A 25,860-nucleotide genomic window follows, 5' to 3' on the forward strand; every position below is an offset into this window, starting at 1 on the left:
ATGATGATTTAACGGCCGTTTTGTATCATCAAACAGATAATCCGGGAACTAATATATAAATCGAACACTTCCCATGTCATAATTCAAACGAAAAAAAATCTTTCCACGTGTAGTTTAGGGTAGTCTCCCTTCCCTTAGCACAGCGACGCTTGACAATCTGCTTATACTACCGAAAACACATATAAAACGTTTATTTTGATTATCACGATATACATGTACCTCTCATTATGTTTGCTACTGAATATATTTAAATTGAATCTTATTTACGAAACGTTTTGTAAAAATTAATTGAACAAGTCAATAAAGAGTTGCTTTATAACGCAGAATTATAAACATGTTCATATTTTACATGAAGAGCTTTAAGAAATCATAATCATCTAAATGATTGACGGAAAGCTATAATGTGTGTTAACTGAGGCGGTGTGCAAAGCGTCGACGTAACGTACATTTGTAGGTAAACATGGCGCCTAATGTCGTCATGTGACCACAAGGTATCCATACTTCTGTGATTATAAACTAAGAATTTATTTAAGTATTGAGAATACTTATTTTTCTGTTTTCTTTCTTTCTTTCCTTCTTTTGTTTTTTTTTACTTCGTCGTCCTATGATTATCATAGGATCATAAGGTATCCGTACTTCTGTGAATACAAAAGACTTTGTTTTTCATCCCCCCCCCCCCCCCCCCCTTCGTCTTCGTTACTACAATATTAGTATGTTGCGTGACAAATTTTGTATACACCCTTGTTACAGAAAGGACGTAAGTAAGTTGTATACTTTTTGACCAATCAATTTGCTTTTATCTGCAATACAATTGTTTTAAACTAAACTTTACCTTTTTTCCCCCTTTATTTTTTATTTTTATTTTTTTTTTGTCTTTTTTTGTCCTTCGTCTTCCTGTGATTAAAAATTATCGGTTAAGAATAGATTTAATGGGAGACAGGAATTATACCTGTGACATACATCAACTGGTGACTTGTATCAAAAACAACTTTATTACAGACAAACATGTCAAATATTTTATTATAAAACAAGGCGTATAATGACATTACTACGACATAAACAGATATTATGGTGACACCCATATAGCGACGATTAGAAATTCTGGTAAAGACCCGGGGTAAGTATAATGCTATATTCCCATTACCAGAATTGATATAATTTATAACAATGTACAAACAACTGATAATGGATTACCTATGTCAACATATATATACAGTATCTTAAACGAGGTTTAGTTGCGTATACGATTTTTTATTTATTTATTTTTCACAAAAAGAGTCTTGGATGTGTTTTTTCCCATTTTTGTAATATTTTGTCTTGTTTCCGTTTTTAAATTTTAATTTTTTTTGTTTGCGAGATTTGGTGAGCAAAAATGAAAACGTTAAGACAAGTTTCATAAGCCTCATAAAACTAAGACCAAATTTAAGATGTTTTTTTTATCACATAACTCATAAAACTTGTACATTTTGACAGATTTAAAATTCAAAATGTGCAGGACATAATCAAAAGAAGCAGCCACTTTTTTGCACCATTTCAATTCATGACGTATTATGAGGTCATCATCGATTTTTGACTGCCGTAGCCAATGACAACCACTCCATGATATATTACACAGACGAAGTCAGTGGAGAACAGGATGATTGTGTGATTAAAAGAACTTCGTATCAATGACGCTACTTTAGCTAATGCAATTCTTTATAAAAGACTTTCTTTGACGCATTCCAAGAAATACCATGTCTCCATTTAAGAGACGGCTGTGCTGTAGCTATGACAACGAGTACCATCGTCTTATACAAGTGACAGATATCTGTCTTCATCCACGATACTTCCGCTCCCGACCCCTGGAATACGCCCATCCTTGATACTCCAGGGGTTACGTTCTATTTCTCTCTCTGTACCCCTGGAATACGCCCATCCTTGATACTCCAGGGGTTACGTTCTATTTCTCTCTCTGTACCCCTGAAATATGTCCATCCTTGATACTCCATGGGTTACATTCACTTTCGCTATCTGTACCCCTGGGGTATGTCCATCCTCGATACTCCATGGGTTACATTCACTTTCGCTCTCTGTACCCCTGGAATATGTCCATTCTCGATACTCCATGGGTTACATTCACTTTCGCTCTCTGTACCCCAGGGGTATGTCCATCCTCGATACTCCATGGGTTACATTCACTTTCGCTATCTGTACCCCTGGGGTATGTCCATCCTCGATACTCCATGGGTTACATTCACTTTCGCTCTCTGTACCCCTGGGGTATGTCCATCCTCGATACTCCATGGGTTACATTCACTTTCGCTATCTGTACCCCTGGGGTATGTCCATCCTCGATACTCCATGGGTTACATTCACTTTCGCTATCTGTACCCCTGGGGTATGTCCATCCTCGATACTCCATGGGTTACATTCACTTTCGCTATCTGTACCCCTGGGGTATGTCCATCCTCGATACTCCATGGGTTACATTCACTTTCGCTATCTGTACCCCTGGGGTATGTCCATCCTCGATACTCCATGGGTTACATTCACTTTCGCTATCTGTACCCCTGGGGTATGTCCATCCTCGATACTCCATGGGTTACATTCACTTTCGCTATCTGTACCCCTGGGGTATGTCCATCCTCGATACTCCATGGGTTACACTCACTTTCGCTATCTGTACCCCTGGGGTATGTCTATCCTCGATACTCCATGGGTTACATTCACTTTCGCTATCTGTACCCCTGGGGTATGTCCATCCTCGATACTCCATGGGTTACATTCACTTTCGCTATCTGTACCCCTGGGGTATGTCCATCCTCGATACTCCAGGGGTTACATTCACTTTCGCGTCTATCGTTATAGCACTTTCTATAACACCAAATCTTACAGATTAAGCAATTTACATGACAGTTGTAACAAAAAAAGAAAACAAACAGAAGAAAAAATCAAATACCTATATATGTGAGAAATGGAAAGAAAGCAGAAACGAAGCATAGAAAGGAGGGAAGGAGAAAACGAAGGAATCCCCCCCCCAAATACTCCAGCTTTAAACATTTTACTCTCTACAATGAAAGTGTTGACACACTGAAAACTAATACAGTTTTATAACCTTTTATCAAATTGAACACTTGAGTCGAGTACAACATGATTATTATAAAAATGAAATGTGTCGTTACATTTATGACGTGATGGAATGTAGAAATATCATATAAACCAATGAAATGTGTCGTTACATTTATGACGTGATGGAATGTAGAATCATCATATAAACCAATGAAATGTGTCGTTACATCTATGACGTTATGGAATGTAGAAATATCATATAAACCAATAAAATGTGTCGTTACATCTATGACGTGATGGAATGTAGAGTCATCATATAAACCAATGAAATGTGTCGTTACATCTATGACGTGATAAAATATGAACACATCATATAAACCAATGGAATTTGTTGTTACAGCTATGACGTGATGGAATGTCGAAATATTATATAACGAAATACAAATAATATGTGTAACAAATATATGCACTATCCGCTGGTCTGAGTATATCGTAAAATACCATTATGCTTCTAATACATCTCAACAACACTATACGTCACGTTGCCATAGCAATAACTCTTAATTAACGTAAAGCAAAACATATGACGTAAAGCTCCTTCCTATAAGAGAATCATTCAAAATACCACTAATACTCCAACAAGTATAAGATAAATCTGTTACCACACATCTAGATGGCTCCTTCAGAAATCTCACGAAATGATCAAACTTTTCGTTGGCTTCCTCATATTGACCAAGTCGTAAATTTACGAATCGCTCTGAAATTTCACCAAAAAACAGCAGCACTAAAACGAATATCAGTATTCATTTACTAAGCGTCGGCGTCCAAATGTTGGTTACCGTTTGGGGACAACCTGTTTAACGGAACAGCTTCTGGGGAATTGTCTTTACTTCCGGTTGTCCCTCTTGTCATTATATCTAACAATCCCCCACCAGCTTCCTTTTCCGCTTTTTCTTTGGCCCGGATCTTTTTGTTGTGGTCCTCCTCCAGCGCAAACTGGACATGTTTGTAGTACATGATAAAGTTATTGACGAGAACTGGTACCGAAAACCCTATCATGAGAAGACCCGACAGGGCACAAAATGACCCTACCAGATAACCCATGTTTGTAGTTGGATACATATCACCATAACCCACTGTCGTCATGGTTACGATCGCCCACCAGAAGGCGTGTGGGATTGAGGTAAAAGTTTCCCGATCATCCACGAAGTATATTAATGAGGAGAAAACCAGCATGCCAACCATAAGAAAGGCCGACATCAACAACAGCTCCTTGAAGGACGCCCGTAGTGTGTAGATGAGAATCCACAATCCTGGCACGTGACGAATGAGTCGGAATATCCTCAACACCCTGAAAATAGAGTAACATCCCTTTATATAACGTGCATCATGTGTATTATTTTAAAAGCCTCAGCGCGCGAAGCGCGCTCGGCAAAGATCGGCCGGAGGCCGGTCTTTGTCGAGAGGCTTTTAATCTGTTTTTGCCCCTCTAAAACGGAAGTAACTGTAAACCGGAAAATAAACTGATTTCAAGAGCTAAAATCGAGATAATTCCCATACAATAGATATTTTATTATAAAAGTAAATGCGTAGTTGAAGTTCTATAGTATTTTAGTAGAAATATCTGTCGGACAGTTGGAGTTGGTTCGAGATTAGGCCGGAAATCGACAAGGTGTCATGGTTGACAAGTGGAAGCAGACGCTCGACGATAGAGAGGAGAGAGTTTGTTTTGCAACAATTTGAAAGGTAAGTTCGTTTATTAGTGTTTATATCAGCTAATTTTGGTCTTCTCATGCAACTTTCATCTTTAAATAATGATATAATGGACTATTCAGGTAAGATAGAAGACTTTGTGCTGACTTAAACGTTCATTGATAAAGTTTATTGAATGAAGCGATACTGAACCGATCATATTTATGTTTACATACACTGTTCGGAAGGCTCAGTTGCGGTAATTTGAATTAGAATATCAATTGAAATAATAACTGGAAGTCTAGCAAGAAAGTGCAGAGAAAATATTCACCCAGACTCTTTGTTATTCTTTGTTAGATACAATTATTGCTTAAAATTTCTAAAACTGACAATTCTTTTTACATTGAAAATTGTCATGTGTGGATCACAGAATATTACTACTGGAGTCAACAGACGACAGTTTCGTTGTTCCAGAAGTTCTTGACTGTAGTTTTTGTTGCGTTTTGGTGTATTGGAGAATGGATATCTAAATTGGGTATATTCTAGAGCAAATAACTTCGCTTTTAGACGAGAAATCTTATCCCCGAAAGATTGCAAAATTTGCTATAATCATTTCATTTTGGACCCCCCCCCCCCCCCCCCCCCCCCCAATTCCTAGATCCGCGCCTGCAGAAGATTTGAATATTGGGTTTATAATACGTAGGGTTGCATCAATTGAAGTACAAAAGTACAAAAGTTGACTAATGTAATTATAAACTCACATAGTATTTTTGTAAAGTTTGCTGCAGGCATCAACAATTGTTTACATAAATATCCAGCTGTTTCTAATAGAGATTTGCTTTAATCCATTCTGTAAATAGTTATGATGGATTATACGAATACAGTAAATATACCGTATACGCTTGTTTTGCCAGTGGGTGTACATGTAGCTATTTGGACTTGATTTCTCTATGCAGATAGTGATAGTACCTTATCAAATGGATTTGTGCATAATATGCTGTTAAGGGATATGTAATATTGATAAATACTGTTGCTAATGAATATTTGCCTTTATATTAGTCCATTCTTAAATATATAGTTTTGACGGATGGTTATAAATTTAGCTAGTGAAAGTTTTATGATTGTCAAAATGAATTTTCGATAGTTTTAATTAAATGGATTGATTCAATGGCTTAATGGTTGTGCTGATGAAATTAGTTTGAGCAAAGTTAAAAAATTTTAAAACTTGTATTTTGCAGATTCAACAAAAAAGAAAAGTAACTGTTATTACAGGATAAACATGCACTTAAAGCCACATACCCACAAAGAAACATATATATCAATGTTTACATTTTGAGCTTTTTACAGTTTTCGGACTTGATGCATACCTAACAGATTGATGTGAATCAGAAACTGAAAGAAAATTTTTATTTATGAAAGTATACGAGGAATTCCCAAAAATAATAACTGGCTGCTGGACCAAATTTCTCTGAAAATTAGCCCCACAATGCAACGGCGGGTTTTACAGTCCATACAAAATGGCGGAACGCCGCAAGCGTGGAACTGCAAAAACGCAGACAGATTCTGCCAAAAAAAGACACAAAAGTGTGTGGAATCGGCAAAACCCAAGTATTAGAAAGGAAATGATTGATTGGAACCTAATGAGAGAAGAAAACGGAATAGACTCGAATTCCGATTTTTCTGGACGTCTATTTGATTGCTGGTTAGCTTTTGAACATTGTCAACTTTACCGATCTAAGATTTTATCAATGTGTTGTATGCATTTTGCTACATTATAGAATAAAGGATTTAAATGTTAACTATGTTTGTTTATTTTGTTTTGATTTATTGATTTAAACATATTTTATTTGTATCAATATATACAAGAGGATTGGGCACAAGTTTTCAAACTTATATGAAGCCCTTTCCCAATTATCATGATTGTTTACAATTTTTATACAAGATGACATGACATTTGAAATATTAACAATTTTATTTGGGGAGAGAGAGAGAGAGAGAGAGAGGGAGAGACTGAGAGAGAGAGAGAGAGAGAGAGAGAGAAACAGAGAGACAGAGAGTCAGGGAGAGAGGTATTACGATTCGAATTTATTCAAATATTCAATTGATAAATTTAGTTTAATTTTTTACTAAGCAAACAAAACAAATCCGATTTCGATAGCAGAAGATTAAACTATTCGCTGCACAAAAACACACTGCTATTTCTAATGTAATTTTGTTCAGTTACCTGTGTATTACGCGAATATTCTGTTAATATGTTTAAATGAAAGCATTATTAGGCTATTTTACACACTGATGTCTCAAGGACTCCCTCGGTCAAGCGTCCAGGCCAGTAGTCATTTTAATGTTAGGAGAGCGTGAATGAGCATCTTGGATTGCCATTAATGCATGTGTGCAACTAGAATTTTAGGTTGTTCGGGAGTATGTGGCTTTAAAGACGTCCGAGTATACGTAGGACACTAACATTGTGAATGGTAAATATCTCTTGAGATTAGTCATTAGTGATACATAAAACAACTACATGATTTACATGTCTTTGAAGATTTTTTTTAATGAATATATCCAGCAGCTTTGCTGCATTTTCTTGTTTTTACAAAATTTCCATTTAAAAATAGAGTGATCTCCCTTGACATTATGTGCATTACATGCATTCGTTTATATGATTTTTTAATAATTTTTCTTTAATTTATCTTATCGTTTGTTTATATGTTATGGTAATTACAGTAATCAAAATTTATTTAGACGCTACGTTGAGAAAAAACAACTCTGATCGTAGACAGCTCAGGTGTATTTTCACATGTTTTACTGATAGAGTTACGCCCCTTTCGTATGTATCAAAATTATCTGACACCAAACCCGTCAACCTTGACTATTCCTTGTTAAAACCCTTACAGCTCTTTTTTCATCGAATATCATTAGCTTCTAAAATATACATGATCTATTTGTTGGGCAAAGCTTCAGTTAAACAACACAAATAAAATGTTAATATTAATTGATAATTTACTTTAAAATTTTGACTTTCACCTTAATTTGAAAATAAATCAATGGAAGGTTGATTAATGAACTAAATTTGACTTAAACTAGATCTGTCGTGCCCTATCGGTAACCAAGATGAAGTTTAGAGTTTCTAACTGTGTTAGAATGTGCGTTCATGACTTTTCAGAATAAGAACAGTGTGGAAATATATACTGGAACAATGTAGAGAAAAATCTTTTCATTTTTTTTTTAAATTCTGGTTGGGCAAGGCTGTATTTTTGGTAATTGTGTGTGTGTGGAGATTTAGATCGAAATTAGAAATATTCTTGAATACTTGACTCATTCAAACTCTCCGATGATTCCCGAGGTGTTCTGATTGGGCATGTATTAGTCAAACGGACATCTTCGGGATTTTCCGGCAAGCTTGCCTTCCGAGATATCCCGACGAGTTCCGAAGATTGCCTGCCGTAGTTTTAATTTCTTCTCTCAATCTAGTAGAGGGAAACTGTACCAGGGCAGGCATTCCAGTCAAATATCAACGAGCGCTACCTAGCGGAGTAAAATGATGATAAGGCAGGCAATCCAATATAATTGTTTACAATTTGGTACATGTAATTACTTACCTTGTAATCCGAAGTACGGAAATGAAATTCACGGATCCATCATACTGGAGTTCTGGACTGACGCTGTAGACGATAAGTTCGACGTAATCAGGGATGAGTGCCAGGAGATCGATGACCCCCATTAACGAGGTCAAATATTGCAACTTCCGTTTTGCTAAAGTGACTCGTATTATAAGCTCTACTGTGAAAAAGGCTAGACAAACGAGATCAATTACATTTAATACTGGATGTGTCACAGAATACGACTGTCTGACCACGCCACCAGTTGTTGAGTTCAGTGTCACTGGGACAGCAGTAGTTTGATTGACGTCATCATTTTGTGTGTAGTTCGTCACATTAGGTAATACCTGAACATCTCTATACTGTGTGTGGCCGAACGTCGGGTGGGTTTCCGCCATGAAACTGAAGATAGAAACCGCCACTACAACCAACGACACCCATCCGTATACCTGAAAATGACGTATTTAATCTGAATAACAGGTCAATAATCACACTATGGATTAAAAGGAAGACCAAACAATATGTCGATTCCATGTAGGTATAGTCAAACAGTAATGACCTGTCGCGTTGACCTTTTCATGGAATGCACAGGTGTGTTAACAAACCATATTGATTAGGAATGCTACTGTGTCAAGCAGGGCGCTGTTTTGGACCATTCGTTTTTGTTACAATTTTATATTGACAACAGAGGGATTGTATCATTTATTGTGATGCATGGTTTACACACATTCCAGGAACTATGTGATCAATTTTTCACATATTAACAGTTGTGTTGCCAAATCTAGACGCATCTAATGTTGAGGTTTGTTACATTATAAACAACTAACAGATATACATGTATATACAAAGCACCTATTTCCCCTAAACGGCTATAAACTGTTATATAATCAATATGCTAATCAAAGTTCAACACGACAGGTCATTCTAGTCGGACTCTATATATTATGTACTTATATATTTACTTATTTTTCGGCATAGCCGTCTAATTTTGTTTTGGCCCGGGATATGACGCGACAGGTGGCGTTACTGGTCAAGATGAAGTATGTGATTGGTCAATGTAGCGGTCAATGCAAAATGCAGATATGCAGTTAAAAACGAAACAAGTTAAGATTGAATGCAAGCTAAATAACTGGATGTATCTTTTCAAATGACACATTAATAAAATCATATTCCTGATTCAAATGCAGTCTTATTATTACCAAAAATGATTCAAACTGATCCCAATTTTGTTATCCATGCTGAAACGCATTGGTTCGTTGATTTATTTCAACAGCAGTATTACATTTTAACCACCAGCATTAAAACTATGCCGTTTATCTTTTTTTAAGGATATTTCTTGTTACTTATATACCGCTTAGTTTTATTTTGTTTTCGAAGCAACTTCTTGTTTCTATGGTGTTTTGTAAAGTTTTGTAAAGTTGAACTCTGTTATCTCGAAGTCAGTGCGAGTAATGCCAAAAAAAACTTCGAGATATCCAGAGTATTGATTTGTTTTACTTCGAATTTTCGTAAGTGTCTTCGAATTAACATAGGTCGAGATAGCGAGGTTTGGCTGTGATATAACATATAAAATTCTGCGTGGTAGATCCTTTTAAAACTAACGTTCTTTTTATGGTTTTAGATGAAAATGTCATTTTTGCGATAGAAATGTACGTTACTATCACATAAAATGTTTCGATATTTATCGCGATGTCAAACGTTCAATCGAAAGACGGACACAATTCGGCTTTTCAAGTTCAAATACGCGATGTTTTCGACAACAGCTGAAAGAAACGTAAACTGAACCATAAGAAACTTTTTCGCCGACGTTTAATGTAAACAAAAATTTGAAAAAAAAAAAATAATAAAAAAAACAAACCTAGTATCAATATTCTCACTACACTGGCCCGGATGGTTGCACGTGACACACATCTCTATATAAACTTTTCAATGATAAACGTTTACATCATTTTCCAATCTTGGGAGTTTAAATCTCGATTCACGTCAGAAACTACCCCTAATCCCCCGGAGAAGTTTACGTCATCGATAAAAATGCCAACAATATAATAAATACAAAACCACTGCATCGGGTAAATAAAAATCTATTTAAGATTTAGCTTGTGCTGTGGATAATGAACAGATATAAAAATGAGATTTCGGAAACCAAACTTGAATGGATATAAAATGATTAAGGGGAGCAAATTGAAAAACTTATCATACAAGTCACGTATTTCTTTAACCTCTAAATTCAATTCTACACCAACCAATGTTAATTATTTCCGGGCAGTTACCGCCCGTAAACAGGCACAGAGCATGGCGTCACTTCAATATACATTTACATAAATTATGTAACACTATATTCTATATACGTACATTTAACTATCTCCGTAACACTAGGGGAAACTTTCCTGTCGTAATAATCGTCATTTAGAACAAATTCCCGTCAGACGTAGAACGTCCTTCAGAACAATTTCAAATGGTACCATACTGAATATCTAAGAGAACAATTTCCCGCCATAATGAATGTCTTAAAGAACAATTTTCAGCAAAAGTGAATATCTTAGAGAACAATTTCCCGCCATAATGAATGTCTTAGAGAACAACTTTCCGCCATATTGAATATCTTAGGAAACAATTTCCCGCCATATTGAATGTCTTAAAGAACAATTTCCCGCCACAGTGAATACCTTAGAGAACAATTTCCGGCCACAGTGAATATATTAGAAAACAATTTCCCGCCATATTGAATGTCTTAAAAAACAATTTCCCGCCACTGTGAATACCTTAAAGAACGATTTCCCGCCATAGTGAATATCTTAGAAAACAATTTCCCGCCATAGTAGATATCTAAGTAAACAATTTCCCTGTCATAGTGAACATCTTAGAAATCGATTTCCCGTCATACTGAACGTACTTGTGAACAATTAAGATATGTCCCCGCCATATTAAACGTGTTCTACGACAATTAGATATACTGAAGTCTTTGACGACAATTCCTCGTGATGCTTTACGTCTTAGAGAACAATTCCCCGGCATACTGAACGTCTTAGAGAACAATTCCCCGTCATACTGAACGTCTTAGAGAACAATTCCCCGTCATACTGAACGTCTTAGAGAACAATTCCCCGTCATACTGAACGTCTTAGAGAACGATTCCCCGTCATACTGAACGTCTTGGAGAACAATTCCTCGTCATACTGAACGTCTTAAAGAACAATTCCCCGTCATTCTGAACGTCTTAGAGAACAATTCCCCGTCATACTGAACGTCTTAGAGAACAATTTCCCGTCATACTGAACGTCTTAAAGAACAATTCCCCGTCATATTGAACGTCTTAGAGAACAATTCCCCGTCATACTGAACGTCTTAGAGAACAATTCCCCGTCATACTGAACGTCTTAAAGAACAATTCCCCGTCATACTGAACGTCTTAGAGAACAATTCCCCGTCATACTGAACGTCTTAGAGAACAATTCCCCGTCATACTGAACGTCTTAGAGAACAATTCCCCGTCATACTGAACGTCTTAGAGAACAATTCCCCGTCATACTGAACGTCTTAGAGAACAATTCCCCGTCATACTGAACGTCTTAGAGAACAATTCCCCGTCATACTGAACGTCTTAGAGAACAATTCCCCGTCATACTGAATGTCTTAGAGAACAATTCCCTGTCATACTGAACGTCTTAGAGAACAATTCCCCGTCATACTGAACGTCTTAGAGAACAATTTCCCGTCATATTGAACGTCTTAGAGAACAATTCCCCGTCATACTGAACGTCTTAGAGAACAATTCCCCGTCATACTGAACGTCTTAGAGAACAATTTCCCGTCATATTGAACGTCTTAGAGAACAATTCCCCGTCATACTGAACGTCTTAGAGAACAATTTCCCGTCATACTGAACGTCTTAGAGAACAATTCCCCGTCATACTGAACTTCTTAGAGAACCATTACCCGTCATACTGAACGTCTTAGAGAACAATTCCCCGTCATACTGAACGTCTTGGTGAACAATTCCCCGTCATACTGAACGTCTTAGAGAACAATTCCCCGTCATACTGAACGTCTTAGAGAACAATTCCCCGTCATACTGAACGTCTTAGAGAACAATTCCCCGTCATACTGAACGTCTTAGAGAACAACTCCCCGTCATACTGAACGTCTTGGAGAACTGTCTTAGTGAACTTTATTTGAAAATGTATCACCACAAAGAGTTTTACATGTTTCGTGTTTTGAGTAGAACAAAAACTCGTTATAATGTTTTGTTGACAAACAATATGGAAGGTGTAGGCGGGCTATCTGAAGGAGTCTTTACTAAGACGGTAACACTATATGTTACAACCTGTGTGGAATTTACATTTTAATAGAATTGTACGTAGTTGATTACATAAACCTGTTCAGTCGTTTACAGCATAATGCGTGGTATTTATAGCACGTGCTAATGACGTATCGAGGATCTTGTGACACCTTGATCGACCACACGAAGAACGCTGACTTCACAGTTTCTTTAACTTTACAAAAATAATCAAAGTCCACGCTAGTTTGAGGTTGCATGAATAAATATTTAACCTTTTTTCTCATCATAAACTTTATTTATTTCAAAAATTAAATATATGAAACTGTATAACTCCTGTAGTTCCAAATTATGAATTATTTTTCTATAGAGATGCTAAATAAAAAAAAAAAAACAGCGGATCGTCCTCTTCATTTAATTATCATTGATAAGAACTGTCGTACGATACGGTATGTGAACTACTTTACCTTCGCTATTCGTGACGATTCGGGGTCGTTCAACATCACCCATAATCGTGGCCGCCATTTTGTCCATGAGCTTATTCCTGCTTCTTCCGACTCTATGGAGTCTAGTAGCGACCCCTTGCGGTCGTGCTCGAGTTGATTAAGGGCGGCAAGTGTGGAGTTCCAGGAGTTGTAATCAGTCCAGCAACATCTCTCGATCATATCATCTGGAATCTGCCAAAATGCTAATTCTGCCTTGGCCGCCGGTCCGCATATATTGGAAGGAAGGTGGAGCTCTCCTGTGCGGAGGTAATTAAGTATACACTGAAAAAGAAAGTAGAAACATTATAATTTCACTACTCGTATTTAATTTCCCACACTGATACTATTTGCTACAGTCTTCGTTTTGTTACGTATATCCTAAGAGTTATAACATTTTCGGAATAAAATTATATTGAATTGAATGGAACATACATATTTGGTCCTTACAAGGACAATTGCTATTGTAGAAGCATAAATGAAGTTCGGTCTACATGTACCAATGGCTAATGTTAGCGTAATGAATTAGAACGTCATAGATTAAGGCGAAATATTGTTCTATAGCGAAACATTTGAAATCGAGGATATTCTTCTTTTAAAATATTTAAAGAAACTTGAACTGTCCTCATTTCCCCTTATATTCTGTCGTAATTTTTCCACATGATGACGTCAGTTTTTCTCTCTTTCCATATGATAATTAACTAGACCCTATATAAGGTATGGTCCAAAAAATCTTGTTAAAATCTAGAAGGCCATTCACACTACCTTATATCAACATCTAACGACATCGCAAAAGGGGTCACGTCAGGGTGACCTTTTGGATTACCCAATCAAATTACTACTTACAGAATCTTGGAAGTGAATTTCGTATGTCCGAAATAGCATGACTAGAGTACATAGCTTGCATAATCTGTCAATCTGTTTCAAGATCTTTTGTCCAACTAAGCATATAGCATGCATATATACATGCTGTACCGAAATGATTAATTTCAGATGCATATTGTGACGAAATTGACAATTCGACCTGAAAGTGAAATATTGAGATAGCAAAGGTCACCAGAACGTGACCCGTTATGCGATGTCGTTAGATGTGCATGTAACGTAGTGAGAATGACCATCTATATTTTAATTAGATTGTGGTCCAATTTTCCTCGATTCTCATTACCTAAAGTATGGTCACGTGATGGTTAATATTTTGCAATATTAATATGATGTTTCTTTTTTTTTAGAAACACTGAGTTAATATTGCCCTTTTGACGTCATAATCACAGTGACATCGCAATTAATGCCCCAAGGTAATTTTCCTCATGATAAATATAATGAAATTCCAGCCTTGTGCATAAAAGTTTTATATCTAATATACAAATTAAGGACCATAGATTCGGTTAATATGATGGTATACTGACCTGGTAAAATCTAAAATATTGACCAAGGGCGATGCAAGTTGGAATAATAGCATATTGACCTTATCGAATGTTCATAATATTGATGAATAATTATTTATTAATCGGTAATCAATTATAAATCATCACGCCGTTGATGTCGTTGATTGAGTTATATTGTTGTTTATTACCATTATTTGTTGTTGTTTGTTTGTCTGTTTGTTGTTGCTATCTTTCGAAGATCAATTGAAACCAGTTTACTTTCAATGTTTAATTAAATTAAGTTTCATCACCACGTTGTACAATAGACAAACAGTTTCAAGATACCAGCAAAGTATAGCGAAGCTTGATTCCTGATAGGTCAATAACATATATTTATATATACATATATACTTACATACTTATTGTAATATACATGTATAACACATTCTAATAGCAAAAAAAAAAAAATGAATTAAACTTATCATTATGCATTATAGCGGAAACTAAAATCATTTTAAAGTTTTTATGTCAAAAACGTCTCGTTTTAAGTTGTTCGTGTATAAGGAAACGCGCAGGGTTCACACCTGTCTATAGTTGTGGTCAAGGACTGACCTAGATAACGCCGGACAGCAGTCAGAAAGGTCCCTGTTTTGTATGATATGTCGAGATAACCTCTCCTTAACACTAGTGACAAGTTACGATGATGTCTTCTCACAACTACGGTGCTATTATATACGGAAGAGTATCGCTGTCGATTGTTTTTTTTTTTGTTATTCAAAATTCCAACTTAATAACTCGAATTCGAGATGTCAATAACTTTCGAGTACTAACTACTCGATATTTACAAAATCTGTCTCGAAATAATTACTCGAAATTTTAAGATAAGATAAAATATCGAAAAATTAGCTTCAAATTTCAAGATACATACTTATAATTGGAACTCTATCTATTCATTTTCAGATACTCGAAATTTCGAGATAATGATTCGAAATTTGGATTTTTTGTTGTTGCAAATTTCGAGAAACTAATTCGAAATTTTGAAATAACATCTCGATGTTTTAAGATACTCAAATTTTGAAATACAATCTCGACATTTTCTACCATGCACATGCGTAATGGAGATTTTGAAATAGTAATTCGACATTTTGAGATATTAGGTCAACATTTCTATTTGCTTACTCGAAATTTTGAGATTGAGATATTCGGCATTTTGAAACACTGGCTTGAATTTTGCTTGACAAAATATCGAAATTTTGAAGGTAAAGTAGCTGATTTGGCAACAACAGGCTTTCCTAAATTAATATTGTAGTAAAATTGGTCCAGACAATATCTGGGTTATTCCGATACATCATATATTTCTTGTAGCTTGACCTCTGACCTTTGACCATATTTTACTTATACATGAAATAAGAAATAATGCACGTGCCAGTAATGTCCTTAAGGAATGTATAGTTATTTGAAGTACAATGGACAAGAAATTATATATCAACATTTGAGTAGGCCAACCCCTCTCACTGATCGACGATGATAAAATTGTATCAATATCTGAAAGCGACGACAGGTGTTGGAAAGTGGGCCAATCCTGTACATAGAGCGACATGAGGCCAAACTCATGGCTTTGTATTTGTTTTGTTTATAAAAGGTCAAACTTTTGTTCTCGCAACAGCCATGGTCACGTGAAGGCAGGTGTCATGGAGACACCGTCAGCCATAGTCACGTGAGGGCAGGTATGATGGAGACATCGTCAGACTCAGTCACGTGAGGCAGGTGTCATGGAGACATCGTCAGTCATAGTCACGTGATGGCAAGTGTCATCGTCAGCCATGGTCACGTGAGGACAGGTGTCATGGAGACATAGTCAGCCATAGTCACGTGAGGGCAGGTGTCATGGAGACACCGTCAGCCATGGTGACGTGAGGCAGGTGTGAAGGACACACCAACTGCCAGGGCCACAATAGAAAGGGGTTATCTAGACACTAGAAACTAGGGTTACATAATCCCTGGACTATGTCCATCCTTGATACTTCAGGGTTTACGTTCACTTTCGCTTCCTCTATCCCAGGAAAATGCCAATCATCGATATACCGGCGACTATGTTTATTTTCGCTCTCTGAATCCCCTATCAATTTTTCAGATCAAACAAAAAGATAAATTGTTAATGTTTTTGTGTGTGTGTATAAAATAAATCTCGAGGTCGTCACACCGTTAAATCAAATAGTTATGAACTTGGCAGATGCTCTCTTATAATCTTCAAAAGAAATGCGTCAGTTTACATCAACTAAACAGCCATTGGTCAGGGTTTGTATTTTACATATTTAAATCAAATAGCTAGTGGTCAGCCCAGGATTTGTCCATAGTGACGTAACGTCTTTGATATCGATGATGGATGTATATGAATGAAAATGGACGTACATGAAATCCTAAACAAAAATGAGCAATTTGTGGGTAACGTTAGGTTACGTACATAGAGATTTCTGATATCTAAATTCTGCCTTCACACAACTGATACCTGCTCTTACTTCAATAACTTATTTCCAAACAATCCCAAATCACATTTCGTTTTATTTATTACTGTTTGACCAATGTTTTGAAAGTCACTCTAATCGGCTTTGCTGAAAGTCTAACTCCTAATCCCTTAAGTCTCGAGCTGTTCAGATAATCGGATCCGTTTCCGACCAAATCTATCTGAAGTCATGAAAATTAAGTGCCTGCTGTTCTCTGCTTAACCTTCAGTTTTAAATTATATGGTGGTAAGGAAGGGCTGGTCGGTATTATATGATCGGTTATAGGTTATATATATGGTGTTTCTGTGATACCATATAATTCCTGGACGTCACCTTTCATGTGACCAAAACTACTGAGAGGACGTCAAGCTAAAAAAAAAACAAAAAAAAAAACAAAGATGACAACTAACGACAACCGACGACGACGACGACGACGACGATAACAACAAACAACAACAACAAACAACAACAAACAACAACAACAAACAACAACAACAACAACAACAACAAACAACAACAAACTACAACAACAAACAACAAGAACAACAACAAACAACAACAAACAAGCAGCAGACAAACGAAAAATGCTCTACGATATACATCGAGACACATCTAAATGGTAACTGTCAAACGTAAAAGCACGTCCGTTTTATAATAACACGCACGTGCTCAGGTGAGTTACGACCGTGGCCCCGGGGATACAAACACAATGTAGAATATATAGGTGACACACGAAACATTTCATTGTTTATTATTGTACATCGTCACACCGTGTAATAGTGAGATTTAACTCATGCGTGGCGATGCGTTGACTTATTCATACGATTCGAGGTATGATATTTACATCCTTAACTTAGATCTATTCTAGATTTCCATGGTACAGCCCTAGGTAACAACTTACAGTATCCTCAACCAATAACGACAAGTTATCGATAACTTATCTATACCCTGACGGTAAAATGTATCTTTGTAGGGCGTAGATATAGGTTTGTGAATATATAAACCTCCAAGCTTGAGTTTTGTTACATTGACGCAAAACGCAAAATTTGACTGAAATATTAATATATCTCGTTTTTACTGCACATGAAAATGAAATACGACAGTAAAAGATAAATGAAATATGAAAATGAAATATTTGTGTAATGTGAGAGTAAAAGATAAATGTAATAATAGCTCATTTGTATCACATATGTTGCACAAAACAGCCATGCCGGAATGCCCCCAAGTGCCTATAGCACACCATACATGTAGGAGCATTGGTTTGACCGGATTTTACTTGATGTAAGTGTAAATACCGATTATATTTAGACCTTGCAAATTGTGGTTGTGAATAATATCACACTAATTAGGGGATAGTATGTTGTTTTGAGTGGCTATACTGGCGATTAGAACATGAAATTTGGTTTGAACTCGAGACCGATAGGTCGAGAGTTTAAACCAAATTTCATGTTCTAATCGCCAGTATAGCCACGAAAAACAACGTACTATCCCCATTCTAACACGTTTACTATCGCATATATTTAGATACATTGTTTTACATCGCTACAAGTACGCTGTTAAGTACTCTGTGACCTCCGCTAGTTACGTGTCATACTGTGGCGGATTGACCAATCAGAGAGAAGCTTTCAAAGTCGGTCAATTGGCCACGCCCATACTGGCGAGAGTTCGATCTGTATGTTGACGAAGCGGTGTTTTTGGATTGTTGTGAAAGTCCTGTTACAGAAGATTTAACGATATATTTGGATTTATGCAGTATGCATAACGACATGGGCGTTTTGACAAAGTCAGAGTTGATGTGTTTCTATAGGCTCAATCGTTATGTGAAAGTTATGTGCACTTGTTCCATTTCATTTCGGATTTTACTTGACCTTAGATGCTTACACACGGACGAAATGAACGTTTCAATCAATAAATGACGGTAAGAATGAAGTTAACGATTTTTGTTAAATTTATTAAGTTAGTTCATTCTATTCGATTTCTTCACTTTCGATTCCAATATCACGGGTCATCAATCATAAATGGTGCAGAGTGTTGAATTTCGCTACGAGTCGAACTTGACGCCATATTGTTTTGATTAGAAACGGGGCGTGGCTTAACACGATATGTCATGGTTCTATCGCAGATTAGAAGTCGGTCCGCAACCAATCAAAACACGCGTTGCAAACGAATCGTGTTAGAATTTGGCTTATAATGAGGCTTTCAGACATTAAAGATGCTTTTATTAAACATCGTTAAGAACTATGAACATGGCAACAAGGCTGTTTTTATGATTAATTCTTCAACCGTTTGAGGTAACGACGAAATATCGTCATTTTTTCTATGACCAGGTGTGTTAATATTATCAAATGGGGTGTTTTAATTGGCTGAAATAACCCCCTATATGCCTTATTAGTGTAATTTTATTCTCAGTCGCCATTTGCATTTCAAGGTCAAAACTCAATAAGTATTTATACGTATCTTAAGTCAAATTCGGTCAAACAGATGCTCCTATTTTGTGCTATAGACACTTGTGAGTATAACAGCATGGTTATTTTCCAGGTGTGATCATTATTGCGACTTGTAATTATTCAATGCGGTATTTTACCAAAAAGTAACTCCACAAAAGAAACTATCGGCGCACTACATCAAATAATTAATGATTTGAGAATCTGTATATCCAGACCGACATGTTGGTATACTACATGACTAGTTTTGTATTTTGCTGGCATTTATTCGCTTTTAAAATTCAACATTATTCCACTTTAAAGATGACCTTTAAAATTTAATGCGATGATTTTGAGAAGGCTTAAATGTAGCTAAATGAGATGCGAGATGTTTCTCTACACAGGTCGTGAGTGTGTTGTGTCTGCACATATAGCAACACAATTGACGAAGGAAGACAACTTTTTGACTCGTGCCCTGACCGGGCCTCGAACTCATGATCTACGGCACCCAATCGCCTAGCCAGAAAAACCGCAGCTTATACCGCTGCGCCACATCGGCGTTCTTAAAACGTTTCTATGGCGCAGTGATAGTCGGCCCGATACCCTGACATGATCATTGTGGAAGTCGTCTATAAGATGATATGAATACCTGGATCGCAATGTATTTGCATACATGGATACGAATTGTACACATATTACAATATTCATCGAGTATGGATGGATTATTGCATGTCAATTCAGTTCTGTAAATCTAAATGACGATCGTCAAATATTACAACTTATGGCTGTATGAGATACCGAGAAAAAACTACAATGTGACTTTTCTACACGGACTAGAGCTTGCTCCTAAAACCAAGGGTATTTTATAGGCAAGAAATAGGCTATGCAAGCCGTAAATTTACGATGGCCAGGTATGAAGCTTTTATCTTGTAAATGTCTCCAAATTTTAAGTGTCAATTTATCTGTAGTTTGTGTGAGAAATATATACTGTATCTTTTAGTAAGTATTTTATGTACACTTATTTAGCAATAAATAAACCCACAGTCGTTTTTTCCCAATAGACTACAGGCCGGTGGGAAATTACAGAGGTATTCTGTTCAACCGACAAACATTTGGAAATGTTCATACGTTGTTGTACAGGGGAAGCTCGGGTTCAAGTTAACTTGGGGCGAAATGTTTTTGATAAAGCAATAATTACCTCTTTATTGTTATCTGAAACAACAATTTCAAATTATTTTATCGTCAAGGAAGATCAACAAATATCGGTAGCGGAAAATTGGAATGTTACTGATGAATAATATACAGTTGTTTAATGTTTTATCAGTCAACAGTCAAAACTTGTCCCTCGAGGTGTTGGGACCAACCCGGCCAACTGTTACCCGAGGGCGCAGCTTTGAATGCTGACCAGCTTGTTACGATTTTCTTTCAAATTTTCCTGTGAAACAGTTGAAAATACTTATTCATATTTAAATAGACAGTTAGGTAACATTTTTATTTGTTGAGCGTCTTAAAGTTGCACTGTATTAAAAAAAACCCAAAAAAACCAAAAACAAACGATATACATGTATGAGATCATAGACAATATTTGATCACGTGACTGTGACGTTATCGATTTCATTGTGACATCACTGACCTTGCTGTACCAAGAACTTCACAAATTCACGTCCGACAAACGTCATAAAATATAAACATAGGACTTCATACCCTATCAAATGTCAATTTAACTGATGAATGTTATATATATATACTGTTGTTATGAACGTATAACTCATACTGCTTACAAGGTGGCATGACCCACGACCAGGCCTAACTAGCAATTCGTGTTATAGGACCATAACTGCAATTGCTCAAAATTATTTAATGCTTAATAATAAGTAAACCATATACACATGATGAAGCTGAATACTTTTGAAGTAGCTAAAGGCAAACATCTTACCACTAGACCAAAGGGAAATTATCGCCAAGCTGACATATTAAGGTGACCTATACTCTCTACTTTTACACATCCAATGCCAAGTGAAGACACGACGATAGTTTGTAGGTAAGATTTGCGATGAATTTGACGAAATAATTACCAGAACTTCAAGTAACATAATTAGTCCAGAAAACATTTACCAGAATTCAAAGAATTGTTGTCAAGTTGATAAAAGCTTTTCCAAATAGTGACCTACATTTAATTTAGTGTTTTAGTAGGTAATGCATTCCAGTTGATGAAAGTTTTTCCAAAAGTGTATAATCTATTTTTGACAGGAATTGCGGCCTAGTTGGTGACAATACAGTTAAACAATAAAGTCGATGTATTTTTGTATTGTGACAGTTCACACACGGATGAACCGTAACCTGAATAAGACAGTTCACACGGTGATGAACTGCAGCCTAGATAATGCTTTAAACATCTCTGACGGAGTAAAATAATGCTGTTGTTGTATACAGCACACACTACCCGCTCTATTTAACAACTTCCCAGGTGTTAAGCTTTTATATCCAGATATTTTTACAACATTAAATTGGAAAGTGTTCCAATAAATCAACATGAAAGAAATAGGGTGATATTATAACCACTTTGTCAGAAGTTATGAAGTCATATTTACAATATGTGAACTTCATTGTATATGCAGATGTTGGGTCTACATCTTTTTATTCGGAAACGTGTCTGATTCTGAGAGAATAAAATAAATGAACTTTGATTTACAACACGAGTGACAAATTTAAAACGCCTCTCTACTTATCACTACATACCTAAACATATTTTGAGGACCACGCGCATTTTCGTTCATTCCCTCTACTTTCCTTACAACAAATGTTGAATGACCTGCATGATGTGTTGCTTGTAAGGATTTGAGTCCTTGAAAAGGTCAAGGTTTTATGAGCACGGACACTAGAGGTCAAGGTCATATGAGGACGAATGTCTATGGGGACACCACAATAAGGGCGATATGAGGACGGGTGTCTAGGGGACACCAACAGTCAGGGTTATATGAGGACGTGTGTCTAGGGGGACACCAACAGTCAAGGTTATATGAGGACAGGTGTCTAGGGGGACACCAACAGTCATGGTCATATGAGGACGGGTGTCTAGAGGGACACCAACAGTCAAGGTCATATGATGACGTGTGTCTAGGGGGACACCAACAGTCAGGGTCATATGAGGACGGGTGTCTAGGGGGACACCAACAGTCATGGTCATATGAGGACGGGTGTCTAGGGGGAAACCAACAGTCAGGGTAATATGTGGACGGGTGTCTAGGGGGACACCAACAGTCAGGGTCATATGACGATGGGTGTCTAGTGGGACACCAACAGTCAGGGTCATATGACGATGTGTGTCTAGGGGGACACCAACAGTCAGGGTCATATGACGATGGGTGTCTAGTGGGACACCAACAGTCATGGTCATATGACGATGGGTGTCTAGTGGGACACCAACAGTCAGGGTCATATGACGATGTGTGTCTAGGGGGACACCAACAGTCAGGGTCATATGAGGACGGGTGTCTAGGGAGACACCAACAGTCAGGGTTATATGAGGACGGGTGTCTAGTGGGACACCAACAGTCAGGGTCATATGAGGACGGGTGTCTAGGGGGACACCAACAGTCAGGGTCATATGAGGACGGGTGTCTAGTGAGACACCAACAGTCAGGGTCATATGACGATGTGTGTCTAGGGAGACACCAACAGCCAGGGTCATATGAGGACGGGTGTGTAGGGGGACACCAACAGTCATGGTCATATGAGGACGGATGTCTAGGGGGACACCAACAGTCAGGGACATATGAGGACGTGTGTCTAGGGGGACACCAACAGTCAGGGTCATATGACGATGGGTGTCTAGTGGGACACCAACAGTCAGGGTCATATGACGATGGGTGTCTAGTGGGACACCAACAGTCAGGGTCATATGAGGACGGGTGTCTAGGGGGACACCAACAGTTGGGGTCCTATGAAGACGGGTGTCTAGGGGGACACGTACAGTTAGGGTCATATGAGGACGGGTGTCTAGGGGGACACCAACAGTCATGGTCATATGAGGACGGGTGTCTAGGGGGACACCAACAGTCATGGTCATATGAGGACGGGTGTCTAGAGGGACACCAACAGTCAAGGTCATATGATGACGGGTGTCTAGGGGGACACCAACAGTCATGGTCATATGAGGACGGGTGTCTTGGGGGACACCAACAGTCATGGTCATATGAGGACGGGTGTCTAGGGGGACACCAACAGTCATGGTCATATGAGGACGGGTGTCTTGGGGGACACCAACAGTCATGGTCATATGAGGACGGGTGTCTAGGGAGACACCAACAGTCAGGGTCATATGAGGACGGGTGTCTTGGGGGACACCAACAGTCAGGGTCATATGAGGACGGGTGTCTAGGGGGACACCAACAGTCAGGGTAATATGAGGAAGGGTGTCTAGGGGGACACCAACAGTCAGGGTCATATGACGATGGGTGTCTAGGGGGACACCAACAGTCAGAGTCATATGAGGATGGGTGTCTAGGGGGACACCAACAGTCAGGGTCATATGAGGACGGGTGTCTAGGGGGACACCAACAGTCAGGGTCATATGAGGACGGGTGTCTAGGGGGACACCAACAGTCAGGGTCATATGAGGACGGGTGTCTTGGGGGACACCAACAGTCAGGGTCATATGAGGACGGGTGTCTAGGGGACACCAACAGTCAGGGTCATATGAGGACGGGGTCTAGGGGGACACCAACAGTCATGGTCATATGAGGATGGGTGTCTAGGGGGACACCAACAGTCAGGGTCATATGAGGACGGGTGTCTAGGGGGACACCAACAGTCAGGGTAATATGAGGAAGGGTGTCTAGGGGGACACCAACAGTCAGGGTCATATGACGATGGGTGTCTAGGGGGACACCAACAGTCAGGGTCATATGACGATGGGTGTCTAGGGGGACACCAACAGTCAGGGTCATATGACGATGGGTGTCTAGGGGGACACCAACAGTTAGGGTCATATGAGGACGGGTGTCTAGGGGGACACCAACAGTCATGGTCATATGAGGACGGGTGTCTAGGGGACACCAACAGTCATGGTCATATGAGGATGGGTGTCTAGGGGGACACCAACAGTCATGGTCATATGAGGACGTGTGTCTAGGGGACACCAACAGTCAGGGTCATATGAGGACGGGGTCTAGGGGGACACCAACAGTCAGGGTCATATGAGGACGGGTGTCTAGGGGGACATCAACAGTCAGGGTCATATGAGGACGGGTCTAGGGAGACATCAACTTAAAACCCGCCTCCTAACGCCAGAACACAATATGATACAGGAGCTTTTGATGCTTGGAGTATCGCTGGAGCTTAAACCGACGCATTCTGACCCTACTCATGCCAAGGGTGCGAACTTGTTGAGACGATCGTGTATATATAAAAAGTAAAATTATATTTTTATTTTATTATTGTACAGACAAAGAGAAATATATATTACTCACGAAATTTAAACCACTGATTTCCCCTTAAATTATTATTTTTCCAGTTAACCTTACGATCAATGCGAGAATGCTTTTAATTTCATTTAAGGACAAAACGTACGTGGCCAGTTTAGGATCTTAACCGTGGAGATTTTTTTTTTTTTTTTTTGTACATTTTGATCATGTTGTGAACAATTATATATAGCTAATGCAAATTCTCCCTCGTGCATCATAGTGTCAGTCCTGCATATTTAATGATGTCTGCGTCAGTGCATTGCGTCTTAGCGATTACAATAATGACGTACAGCACTAAATAGGCAACAATAAATTATGTCATTTTCTTTTCTCATTTTAATGCAATACAATATGTTTGACTTGCTAAACAACAATTAGAATCTTAAAGCTGACTTTCTCCTGACGTTAATGAGATACGGATAAAATATTAACCCTCTCGAAAATAAAATCCAGTCGAACGTCAGACCTACGTTGTGTACAGCGTATCCATGGTGATACCGCTCTCCAATTACATGTAACAAACCATACTATTGACAATCTCTCCCACATTGCAATCCCCACCAGCACTTTCGGAATCGGACACCTTCGGCACTTTCCGTAATCGAGAAAATACTTCGGGGTGTATTTCGCGTTTACGGAAAGTGTCGAAGCTTCCCGATTGCACCCTAATAGGAACCCGCCGAGATATTTTGATAAATTGTACGATTTTAGGAATGCTGGACATAATCCTGTTACATTTTTCGCCTGATTTGTCTTCTATTTCTAATGAAGAAGTATCTGTTTCAATCCATCAAAAGAGTAAAAAGTCCGAACTGGAAAGGAGACATGAGTAATAATTCCCTTGACCGGACTTACAAGTACGTAGACCATTCGGTCACACAATGTTAGCTCACGAAACACAGAAATATTTGCATAGGGCGGTCAAGAGCACGATATGCGATGAGATTTCAATTTCTCGGTTACTTTAGAAGGAGCAGAGGAAGAGTGGGAAAGGGAAAAATGGTTTTGAA

The 25,860-nt window shown here is 38.0% G+C and overlaps 1 protein-coding gene across 1 annotated transcript in view; it reads right to left on the minus strand.

Annotated features, from left to right (window-relative positions):
- Positions 1-1,002: 1,002 nt before the first annotated feature.
- Positions 1,003-25,860, minus strand: part of LOC117315437 (potassium voltage-gated channel protein Shaw-like) — a 30,207-nt gene continuing 5,349 nt past the window's right edge. The window contains exons 2-4 of the mRNA XM_033869624.1: positions 13,080-13,379; positions 8,337-8,785; positions 1,003-4,399 (exon numbers count right to left, since the gene is read on the minus strand). Of these exons, the coding sequence (XP_033725515.1) occupies positions 3,859-4,399; positions 8,337-8,785; positions 13,080-13,379 (1,290 nt within the window). The 3' untranslated portion in view covers positions 1,003-3,858. The remainder of the gene's footprint in view (positions 4,400-8,336; positions 8,786-13,079; positions 13,380-25,860) is intronic.

Source organism: Pecten maximus, chromosome 17 (assembly GCF_902652985.1).
Source record: "Pecten maximus chromosome 17, xPecMax1.1, whole genome shotgun sequence".
In the NCBI taxonomy this organism is placed as follows: domain Eukaryota; kingdom Metazoa; phylum Mollusca; class Bivalvia; order Pectinida; family Pectinidae; genus Pecten; species Pecten maximus.